At 45.4% G+C, this 12,191-nt stretch overlaps 1 protein-coding gene across 3 annotated transcripts in view; it reads right to left on the reverse strand.

The window, feature by feature from the left end:
• MAD1L1 (mitotic arrest deficient 1 like 1) overlaps positions 1-12,191 on the reverse strand; it is a 346,583-nt gene that overhangs the window by 85,815 nt on the left and 248,577 nt on the right. For all 3 annotated transcript variants that reach the window (XM_068699483.1, XM_068699481.1, XM_068699482.1), the window contains exon 17: positions 643-833. In XM_068699483.1, coding sequence (XP_068555584.1) covers positions 643-833 — 191 coding nt within the window. The remainder of the gene's footprint in view (positions 1-642; positions 834-12,191) is intronic.

Here is a 12,191-nt window from a genome sequence, read left to right on the forward strand (position 1 = left end):
CACACCCCAGCTCTCTCATGTATCAGCCCAAATGGGCTGTCTGCAAGGTAACACAAAAGAAAAACATCACCAACCGAGCCCCAGCCCAACCTCAGACCACCTAGCTAGACCAATACGGTATCAGACTCCTCCAAGACAGATTGTTACTGCTCCTCATCCGGGCTGTTCAGATAAATGGCACTTCACACGCACAAGGATGAGTTGCTGCTCTAAAGGGATACCAATTTACATAACGACAAGATGATGACACGCAGGCAAGCGAGAGGATTGCAAAGGCAGTGAGGACATACAGTGAAGTACGGATGAAACCTTGACGGTTACATAAGGTCTTATTGCCGTGGCAATAACCAATAATATAAAAAGGTGAAGTGCAAGGCCAGGTGCCTTAAGTATTATGCATATATAGTTTCTTCTCTTTACTCTTGACTCACTTTGATACATAAATTGGAGACCAGATGCCAAACCTTCTAAAGTAGTTTTTTAAAAGAAGAAAGGATCTTTACTTCCCTCATAAAGAACAAGCTGTCATATAGCAGGGGGCAATGATATTCCAGTCTAATCACTGAGAAAGAACAAGTACCTTGTCATGCTGGAAACTGCGAACCCAGAAAAGCAGGAGCAGCAAGGGGTATGCAGACCTACCTTAAAGAGCAGGCAGTCTCCTTGGTGCTCGGCATAAATGGAGGTGAGTCGATACTGGTTCTCAGTCGTGATGTCGATCTGGTATCCTGTGAGCGTGTAGCAGACCTTGCGGAACTCTTGGATCTTGGTCTGGAAAACTTCTTTCAGGCGCTGGTTTTTTAGTTCTGCACTTTCCACTTGCTTCTTCAGCTCTATATAGGGGAACAAATGCGGGTACTTTGTTATACGTCATTGGCATAAAGACCTTGCGTTGTATTTACAATGCTAGCCAAACCAAGTGAATTGAAAAGGTTAATTAAATTTTTAAAAAGTGAATTAAGCAGGCAGAGTAAAGAAACAGGCAAGCTAGATTCTTCTCCTCCCGGCCCCAGAAGACCAAAAGATAATAAACTGGGGAATGAGGAAAAGAGACGCATCTTAGTGGGATGGATTTTTCTTTTGCTCGGCCAGCCTTTTAACAACGTACTACAAAATTCAAAGCTATAGCTGTTTCCTCACATGCACATATCTTATTTTCTACGCAGAACCCAAGAGAAGAGTGTTATGTTACAGGGAGCAAGAAAGTGGAAAAATAGCAACAAATGTGCCTCTGTGCCGTTATATCAGGAGGGATCTGGCTGTAAGGGAAATCTCCTCCAACATACACTTGATTTGACTGCACGTGCTTTGATCTCAAATTGACACACTGCTTAGGAATCCCATAAGATCTGGGAAGGGGCTTTTCTTGTGATAAAAAGCCTGAGGAGTACCACTGTCTCTTTCCATTTGCTACCTTAACTGGACTAGTCCCTAAAAGAGAGGTCCTGGGAGACGGCCTGCCACTCACCCTGCATTTTATTGCTATAAAGGGAGCTGCCAGCAGTGTGAATCCTTCAAGAGGATACACAACAATTACCATGAATCTTTCACCCAAGGTGCCTTCTGAGTAATTAAACCTCGATTTATCCCCCCATTAATTACAACGATTGGCTTTACTTTAATATACACTAGAGAGGCCTCCCAAGTCATCTTGTTTTATCAACACCACAGTCCGGGGTTAAAAAAAAAAAAAGACTCTTTCGAACAGCAAACAAATAGACTTCCTTGTTCAGCTATCTCTTTGTCATTATGAGGTTTACAGCTTTGTCTGTCCTGTGATCAGAGACATAATTGCAGCACACATAGGCCATATGGCTTTATTTCAGCTACTTCAGGGTCCACCACTAGGGAAGCTGGAACTTTACTGCAAGGTGCCTGCTTGGGTATGAACGATGGGTTTTGGCTGGGTTGCACAGTCCATGCTGAAGTATTCTTGTTTCACAAGCTTTGCTGGAAAAGTTTTTGCTTCAGTATTTGCCCGAATGCATTTCCATCAGCCTTCCAAGTGTAGCACAGAAAGAATGACAACGGCAAGCCCGTGGACTTGCCTGTGATCCACCTCCCAGAGCTTGCAGGAGCACTGGCAGGAGGCAAATCTCCTCTTATCTTCTGCACTGCTCTGGCGAGGCACTCCAGGTGGGACAAAAGGATAATTCAACATGATAAGTTAAAGTGCCTTAAATGCCACTGAGGATGCCCTGCTCAGAAGTACTCTGGCCTTAATCCAATTTAACTTAATCCCCAGGCAAGGACAGAAACTCTTTAATGGTTAAAGAGAAGTGCACGTCCCTTTACTTCTGAGTCACAGCATCTGAGCGGGGCGAGTTAGTGCTGGCCAACTCCTTACCTTTGGTTAATTCAGCTCTACCTTCCAGAGCTGCTTGTAGAGATGATGTATGGGGAAACTATTTCCTTTGCTCTGGGTGTTCCCCTCCTAATTGTATCTCGCTTTATCAAGGGGAGCAAACAAGTCTTGGGAAACATCACGTACCAGCTGGTTCATTAACACACTGCTGTAAGGGGAAACGCCCAGGTGCTGAGGGACGTAAGACGAATATCCAAGTCCTGATCACAAGCTCGAAGGGCTGGGGCTTCCACATGCCCCTTTTCATGAGTTTGAAATGGCTGTATCTTTCCTGACCACCCATCTTCCCCTTCCTACCAAACTTATCAACGAGCAATTAACTCAGCCCTTCCATGGATTGTTTCAGCCTTTTTCCCATCATCTCAGCTGGGTCCGGTCCCTTGATTAATCAAGTAATCAGCCTCTGAAATCAGGAGGTTAATTGGTGACTCTGACCTCAATATTCTCACAGTCTTCATTCAATTTTGCATTCCTAGGATGCAACTGTTGAGGACAAAATCCTGTATATAAAAGTAAAAATTCAGTGACCACATTGCACGGGTAAATAATGTTTAGCCGCTGTCAGAGATGGCACTGGCTTTAATATATTTCACATGTCCAATACTGATTTTTTTTTCTAATAAATGCAGCCTAGCCTTGGAAAAGTAAATCTGCCTTTTTCTACCACATCCTGGAGGCAGCCTGTCCTGATTTTTATAACCTTGGGGGTGGATGGCACCCTAATTCATGGACTCCTTGAGCAGCCTACATTATTCATGAAGAGTTAGTGCCCTGTCCACTGTTTCGTCCCAGACTTGGCGTTTCTAATGGCCATCAGGAGCACCGTTGGCACCTGTTGGGTCGCAGCTTTATCACCCACCCAACAGCACTGCCTTATTCAGATTACAACCATCTGAACCTCAAACACCAACTAAACGATGGCAACTGCTTTCCTCCGCCACCCTTGGGGTGAAAAAGGACGTGCTGTGACTACGATCAGTCTGTTATGCAAGGAGCCCTGAGCTTTCCGATTTAACGGAGGGCTGACGAGCCCTTGCTCCAAGCATCGTGCCCACACCTCCTCCTGATGCTCCTCCTGGCCCTCCTTCCAGCTCCTGCGGCAGTTTTGGTGTCTCACCACATCAGCTGTCCTGGCTGAAGGAATTCAGCTGCATGAAAAAGCATCCTCTCCCTGTTAGGGATGCCCAGTGTTAGCCCCTGGCACGAGGGGCTGAACTCTGCATCTGCTAATGTAGACACAGCCAAACGTGCGAGCACCAGTCAGGGACAGGAGGAAGCCTTGTCATCGGCTCGGCGGCTCCATTAGCAATTCCCCAGCAGTATTTCTTCAGCAGAGCAGCTTGGGGATGGGGCAGAAGTAAACAGGCAGGCACGGGGACACGACAGGAATGCTTAAGTCCACAGCTGCCCCCAGTGAAAAGCCCACTGAACCACGACCAGGGAACAAAGACCGCTCTTCCTTTACGCCCAATTAAATCGCAGTCATCAATAGCTCAGCTGGAGCAACTGCTGATGCTCACCCTCCTGCAATATTTGTTTATGTTATGGAAATCCTTCAGTTAGGGGCTATTTCCAAATTAACTCGGGACAGCCCTCAGGACCGTGACTACCTCCCTGATTGCTTCTGTGGGCTTCGCTGACACACCGAGAAGCCGAGTTACGAAGGCTCACAGAAGTGCAACATGGCAGGAAGGTGGAGACTTGAGAAACGTGGGCCAGGGTCCCGCTGCTGAAACAGAGCCACCCAAGTGTGAGGCATTCCTGGGTATATTTTCCTGGCTTCCCCCCGTGCTTCTGCAGGAGAGGGATTTGCTGCAGGTTCTGGCTCACAGCAGCCAGCCCAGGCCAACTTCTCAGGCACTTCAGGTGCCCAAAATGGCACTGGGTGCCCAGTTTCAGGCCCAGGCTTCCCGTGCAGCCTCTCCGTGCTGTTGCCCTGCCCATGCACTGCCCCGGCACCGCAGACTCCCAGTGGCCGGAAAGCTGCACAAGCAGCACGTGGATTGACTTGGTGACTTGTAATTAACCTTGCTAATGCTTCCCCCACGAAGCGAAGACCTTAAGCTAAGAGGCAGCTCATTGTTTGCTCTGCTTCTCAATTCAAAGACGTGATGGCGCTAATTCTTAAGCCTCACCTAATACCACTAATTCTGGCCACATTTCTAGCACAGTCAGGAGAAATTGTTTTAAAAGTCGTAATTTGCAGAGTGCAATTCAGCACATTTCAGAGAAACGCTTCAGGCACAGCTGTAGAGGCGACCGAGCAGAGGCAGATCCTTTCAGGACGGGTCGAGGTGCGTTACCAGAGCAGGTTTCTGATGACAGCATTGCTGTTCCCACCCACTCTTATCTACCACCTACAGAATGTTGAACATCTTCATCCTTTGAGATCTTTCACAACATTTGGAGAATTAGGTTTAATTATATCTTTAAAAGACAGTGTTTGAAAACTCGAATGCCTGTGTTTAGAGCACTCGCTGGAGTTCCTGTGTTCGATTCCGTTTCGCTTGCACAAGACAGGCAGGAGAAGTTGCAGGTGTGCTCAGCGGAAACCAGGACTGGGGGAAGTCACACCGTAAACATCCAACATCCCAGAGAAGGGACCACGAAACATCCCTCACTGAAGTGCTAATGAAACAAATAGGAACTGAGAAAACAGGTGTAAGGTTTGCCAGGCTGTACCTTGGTCAGGCGTAATGACCGGCTGTTTACTTTGCTTGGGGGAAAAAAATCAAGGAGAAGAACAAAGAGAAAGGGAAAATATTTCAAAATCATCCTGCCTGGTCTCCTTGGTATTCAGGCCAAGTATGCATAAAAAGTTGCCCATCACGGGCAGTTTGTCAGGGACGAAAATCCTCATTGAAAAAATCATTAATCTGTTACAAAATTAATATTGCCAAATGATCAAGTTCTTCCTAATGATGCTGCTTCTTGAAACACCTTGTATTTTCACACACTTATATCGACTTTAATGAATAATTCAAACTATTTTGGATAAATAAATAAAATATGAGGTGGGCTTTTTTGGTCTCTCATACTGGAAATGTCACTGCTTTTTATTCCACTGCTTTTACACTTCTTACATCTGAAAACGTTCACAGCTGCCTGGAAATACCACAGCTTTGGCTCTTGCTCTGAGTTCAGCCAGGTCAATCAATAGCAATAGCAGTCTCTACACCAAAGAAAACCAAATCCACACTTAACCTTTTCCCCAGGGAAAGAGGTAAAACAATGTGGCTCTCAGCATGCCAGAAGTGGCATGAAGTTAAATGACTTTTTCAGGAAAACAGAAATTTGTTCTGCCCATCCTCAAAGATGCCACGAGCCATGGAGCTGCATTAATTCACTTGTGATCCCAGCTAATATCTCTCTGTCCTAGAAAGGCCTGAATTCCTTTCTAATTCCCCATTAAAGGTTACTTTCCCTTGCTAGCATGTCTGGGGGTCACTCACTCCACAACATAAGGGATAAAATATTTTGCACCACCTTGATCCCTGTCCCTGTTGACCCTGCCAGAAGACTTCTGACAGATGCTACCCAGTGTTGCTACAGAGAGAAACACATTCTATTTATTAACCCTGCTCTGTTTAAACAAAAGGCTGCTTAGGGTGTTTCCAGCCTACAGGAGGGATGCCAGTTCCCACAAGGTTTGTTCTCACAGGGTCCGTGATGGGACCAGGATGCGCTGTTTCCTCTCTTCCAAGCAGCGAGGCCACAATTACCCTTTCTCTCCGTCACCTCCACAAGCTGCTTCTCTTCATTTCCATATCGCCGTGCCTGGCATGCAGCATCCCCCATCAGTCACCCTACCTGCACCCCTCCGAACTGTGATTGAATTACGTTCTCCTAGTGCAGGGCTGTCCTTCCCGGCTGACTCGTTGCAACTCCAACGCCACCCCACTGCATCTGAAATCCTTCGAGTCCTTCCCCTGCTTAAACTCCGAGCTGAGATTTCCCCTTCAGCTTTAGTTTATGATGAACACCACCTGAAAAGAGTTCGGTGATACTGTGAAGGACAAAATATAAAAATAAATTGTATCGTATTAAATAAAGTCTAATAGAAGAGGAGCCAAGCGTTTTCTGATAGAGGCAGGTTTATGACCATTGCTCTCCCGAAATAAAATTCGCTTTGCTAGATTTTATAGGTGTGTTTTACACTCTGGACGGGTAGGGGAGTGTGGGAGTGAGACCACGCCATCCGCCTGTGCCGCAGCCCGCTGCCACGCGCCCCGACCCGACGGTCTGGCAGGCTCAAGCTGCGCTCTGGGAAACTTGCAATTTGTGACATTACAACCATGAATTATAACTTTTCTTAAAGGTAAAAGCAGTTTTATATTCAACAGACTGCACTGGCTGTTCAATTTCAAGCCCAAGTGGTATTTATTTGATCAGTCAGCGTGGGTTTATTTTTAAGCTGTGTATGTACCATATGGCTCAGTGCATCTCCTGGCCCCCTCCTCCAGCCACCAGTTTCCCCCTTCCAGCAGCCTGGGGAAAAGTTTTTGAGGGCAGCAGGCTACAAGTACACGTCTCCACCGCCACAGCTCTTGTATTGCCCAAGAACTCTCCACCAAGAAAGTTTCCTGCATGTTTATTCTTCAGGACTCCGCCTGGCCAGATGAACCCCCATGGGGCAGACGGCTGTCCCAGGGGACATCCCTGCTTGGAACCTCACTGCCTGTCCTCCCCATCCTTGGCAGAGGTGTTTTGGACCAGGGGAAGGCAAGAAAGAAGGCAGCTTTTGGAAGCCTGGCTCAGCTCTTCGGTCACCCCCTGTGGTGCATCCACGTTGAACTCAGTGCAGGCAGCGCAGAGTAGTGTAAAGAGACCCTGGGTAGCTTTAAAATTACTGGCTTAAATAATGCGAACAGCCTGCTTGCTGCAATACAGACCTCATTGGGGATGGCAACATTCACCCCAGACGCAGGATAAATTAACCTCAAGAGAGCTATTTAGTGCCCAAGGTGGATTTCACCAATTAGTATGATGTGGCACAAACCCCTTGGAAGTTAGGATCATTACACTGGTCATAAATCGTGAAGCAGCCAGGAAGACATCTCCCTGCTGCCCCTCCCCAAATGATGATAAAGTCTTCTAGCCACGCTTCCCTTCCATACGGCAATTACAGCCCAACAGCACTTCCAGAACAAAGTGATGTCAGCTGGAGCTAGTCATTAACTTCAGACACAACAAATAGCCTCACCTTAAAAATACAAATCCATTGTGCTGCTTAAGGTTACAGGAGAGCAGCTATCTTCTGCGTCTAGGGCAAGGCAGCAAATATCAGTGTTCCAGGTAATCTATTTTGGAGTAACCAAATATAAAAAAGTAACTGGGGTTTTGTGGGTTTTCAGGGACGTTTGGTAGCAAGAACAGGAGCATAACTTGCATGGCCTGTCAGAAGAAGGAGAATCGCTTTTCCACTTGGCTGTTTCTAAGAAAAAGAGTGGTTTTGAAACTGCTCAAGTGTCTAATGCAAGAATTAATCCTAGGGACTATATAATTAACGTATATAATACGCATTGTTAATTACACGGGGTGGTCTGCAGAAGCATCTAATAGGCAAATTTATCCCTGCCTGATCACCTCCCCTGTGCTTGCCCATGATCTTGTTTCCATTGGCACATCACCACTGTTGCTGTTACCCCAAAACACTAGATGCTATTTAAACCTCTGAACAGCATCAAACATCTGTTATTAAAACAAACACAGGAAAACGTTCCAGAAATATTTGTTCGTTCCTTCTCAAAATGAAGACTTCTTTTTCAGGAATTACAGTCATTCAACTTGCAGGGCAGACAATATTCCATCACACCTCAGAGAGCACTTTGCATCTTACCATGTAACGATGGCCATGCAGGCTGCAAACGGGAGCTTCTCTCCACTGGCAAAAGGTGATTTCGAACTTCCCCAGGAGCACAGCCCTTTTGCTCTGACTCCAGGAACTTTCCATGTTCAAAATCCTGATGTTGAGAGTTATGGAAATACTATTCTGACTCGATGATAGTCCCCAAGATCGTTACTTACACTATCTTGCCCCACTCTCTCCCCAGCGTTGTGAAGTCTGTGCTCACAGCATTCAGCCCAACTTCACAGGGAGATGGATCTAAATATAGAATTAATAAACATTAAAGAGATTCCAACTATTTGTAAAATAGCTTATCAAATAACTATGTGGCATATGACAGACCGAGATGGGACAGGGCATCACACAGGCATTCTTTGGCTCTTATTTGGGATGCACAGATTGAACTCCAAACCCCACAGCCTCCCTGATTATTCCGAGAGCGGCTGTAAATAAGCGGGCTCTGCTGCGCTGGGCTAAATCCCTTCCTACCCTCTCCTCTTGACAGACATTATGCCCCATTACCGGCTCCAAAACTCACTTTGGAGACAAAGCCCAGTGCCTCCATCCCCTAGGTAAGACAGCTTTGCTAAAAGGTCAGCCTGCCATTTCGTTTGTTTGCATGGCCCGGGCTAATGGAAACGCTTCTGCTGTGAGCAGCACGCGGGCAGGCTGGAGGGTCGCAGAGGACTGAGAGGAAAAATGCACACCATTTTACCCAGTCAGCGGGGATGAAAACACAATTGCACTGCAATTGATAAAGGCAAGGCTCTGCAGCATGCCACCTTATTTGTGTTTTTAATGGGAAAAGATTGTGGAGTTTGTTTTATGTCTTTTGTTCCAAAGAAAACTAAGCTCTAAAAAGCCTCCACTCACTCCTATTCAATCCTCTTTTTTTTCCCCGTGTTTATCCCCTTAATAGTGCTTTGAAGTGTTGGCACGGCAAATATATTGCTCTTGGCCTGAAAGCCCTCTTGGTGCCAACTAGTCAAACTTTCCCCAGGCCCTTCTTTCTGCTCTGTGCTCCTGCAGCAGGCCCCAAAGACACTCACTCTGCTTCAATCCCACACCAGACGTTTCCTCTGTGCACTCTTCTAGTGCCCTGGACCTCCTCCCGTAGGATAGCAGGTTCTGCCCTATCTTTATTGGTATATTTTTCTTGTTCTACTTCATTTTCTGGTGTCCACTTTATGAAAACAATCCTTTAAAGATGATCTTGCTGGAGCAGCGCAAAATGCTGGTTCAGCATGGAGCAGCAGAACAGCAACGAGGGAAAAGGGGCTTTCAAATAACAAAAATGCAGGAACGTGACACAGACATAAGGACAAGCAATCTTTTTTCCCTGGAGCATGAAAGATGTTTGGAAACAGAGCCATCTCCTGGATAACCAGGCTTTCAATCACATTCTTCCCAGCCTCTGGAGCTCCTATTTCCACTGCAGGAGCCTGAAGTGTTGTTATGGGTAGGGAGGGTTATTTCCCTTAACCACGTGCTAATGCTCTTGAGCAAGAGGGGAAGGGTTGAAGTCTCCAAGCAATCCCCACAAAGTGTCCCAAGACTGGCAGGACCACCAAAATCATCTCTGGGTGGGGAGACAGGAACGGTAACATCATCTCAGCCCAAGCACTGAGTCTTGCTTCCCAATTCTGAATTATTCATCACCTGCTAACTTTCAAACCAGTTCAGTTTTAAATTTTTAAATATTTAGTAATTGGGTATTAAATATTCATGCAATTTTATTAGAAATTTTGGAAGATGGGCACTAAGGCTGTAATTGTTAAGTTCATCACTGGGACTGACTGGCTACTCAGAGTGACTTTCCAGCTTCCTAGAGAAGGAACAGGGAAGAAAAAAGGCAAAAGGAGTATTTATGGACCTCTCCAACTCTAAATCACAAGGCAACACAGTTACCTATGCCATCTATCTTCCAAAAAAAATCATCTCTTTATGAAGAAAGTGAGAAACCTGCACTGGGAGGATGCTAGAAAGCCCTCAGCTGCAGTGTGGAGAGTTTCATTTAGGTGTCAAAGAGAAAGATGTCCGTCTTGGTTCAGTGTATGCGACTGGCAAAAGGACAGTTGAACAGCCTCTGTCTGCAAGAGCAACAAGAAGAACATGCAGTCGGTCTCTCTTGTGGTTCAGGGTAGACGTGGGTAAAGTTCAGCTTAACATGCACCTGAAATGAGGCAGATTCTTCCCTTTTTCTGACAACCGCTCAGATGGTAAGACGGGATGTACAGTTTCCCCTGAGCTGGTCTGACAACTCAGACTCATTAAATATCCATGCCTGTTGTAGCTCCTGCAGACCATTTTTTCTTCTCTTCTACCCCCTCCTTTGCAGTGGATGATATCTCCTTAACCCTGCTCCACGCTGAGAGCGCGCCCATGCTCCTGTCCTCTGCATTATGAGCGCACATTCCCTACGGCGCCGGAAATTGTATGGTTTACACAAAAGATGACACAAAAGCCCTGGAATTATATGCAAATGAATGGATCCATTCCCCACTTCTTACCATTACAGCTCTGACTTTCCAACAACTGCATGGGGTAATTTCTGCACCAGCTTTCAAACAAAGGGCATCTCTGTGTTATTAACATCTCATTGTGGCAAGCAGTTTGTCACCTTTCACAAAAATGATCTGCAAATACACCAGCAATTATTCCCAAGGAGATTATTGGGTGGCTGTGTCCCAGCACAGCAGCTGGAGGGTAAAGTGACATAATATTCACTGGGAAAACTCCTTTTTCAAGTCAAGAGTACACAGAACAGATTAAAAAATGAACTGAATTGCAAACAAACCCCAAACTAGAGGAAGAGCAAATCTTGCTCTCTTCAATTTTCTTCATCTCTATATCATCGTTAGGAGCACATCTTTAGGAGAAAAGTAAAAGCTAAAAGATTATGACATGAAACAACAGGACATTAACTTTGGACACTTATCCTGGGAAGGAACTTTGTATTTTTATAAATAAGAGACCCTGAGGAAGAACAACTCAAGCTCCAATTCCAACTGCAAAAATCCAGCTGATTCCTGGGACTTGCATATTTGGTTCTTCCAACACTTTTTAAGCATGAAGGAGTAAACATCTGCAAGGCAGACAGGTTTTCTCTTCCTGAGATTACTGTGTAATTCCTGGTTGATCTTATAATAGGACCCAAGAACCAACATTTGCTTGGCTAATATGTTCAGGAGTGAAGTGGGACAAAGAACAGAGGCCCTACCTAATTTCAAGTAAACAATTATTAAATACTCAAAACTATGCTTTGAAGACAGGTCATTTCTAGTTGTATGTCAAAAATTAAAAACCAAAAACCTACGTCTGTCCTCAGGGATAAAAGCAGCAGGGAAAAAAAAAAAAAATCTTACTAAGTACTTTTGCTAGTACTAAAGCAGCTTGTTATCTTCATCTCTATGAAAAAATGTTGTTTGTTTAGTCTGATAGAAGCCTCTTCTGAACTTCAACACTCACATTCAGAAATCTATTCTTCGGACCAAGAGAAGCACAAGAAAAGCCAGCACGTTTCCTGTTTGTGATGATGGGACAGACAAGTATTGCTTCACTTTCAGGGCGTATAATGTCGACAGCTCACGCTTGGTTTCTGCATACAACCTATAAACACTTTTAAAAAATGATGAGCTCTGCCCATTTCCAGTCTGAGAAACATCTGTACAGCACATAATGATCCAAAACAGAGCCATTTTGCATGTTTGTTTCTTCATCACCATTTTAAATAAGTTTCTCTCCGTAATTGAGGAGGTGCAGCCCAGAGTCATTGCACATTGCTGCCGTACGCTCGCACAATGCCTTCTGCAGGCACAGGGCACCAGAGGCAACACGCAGCACAATACAGCCGGGGACAGAACTGATCCAAGAGGAGGCAAGGACATGCAATGACTTTGCAGAGTTAATTTAAAGGGTAGTTCGTAATATAAGGGAGTAGGAAGATTTTCAGATGGAAGACAGAGGAGAACTCAGGAC

The sequence above is a fragment of the Anas acuta genome, chromosome 15 (assembly GCF_963932015.1).
Source record: "Anas acuta chromosome 15, bAnaAcu1.1, whole genome shotgun sequence".
NCBI lineage: Eukaryota > Metazoa > Chordata > Aves > Anseriformes > Anatidae > Anas > Anas acuta.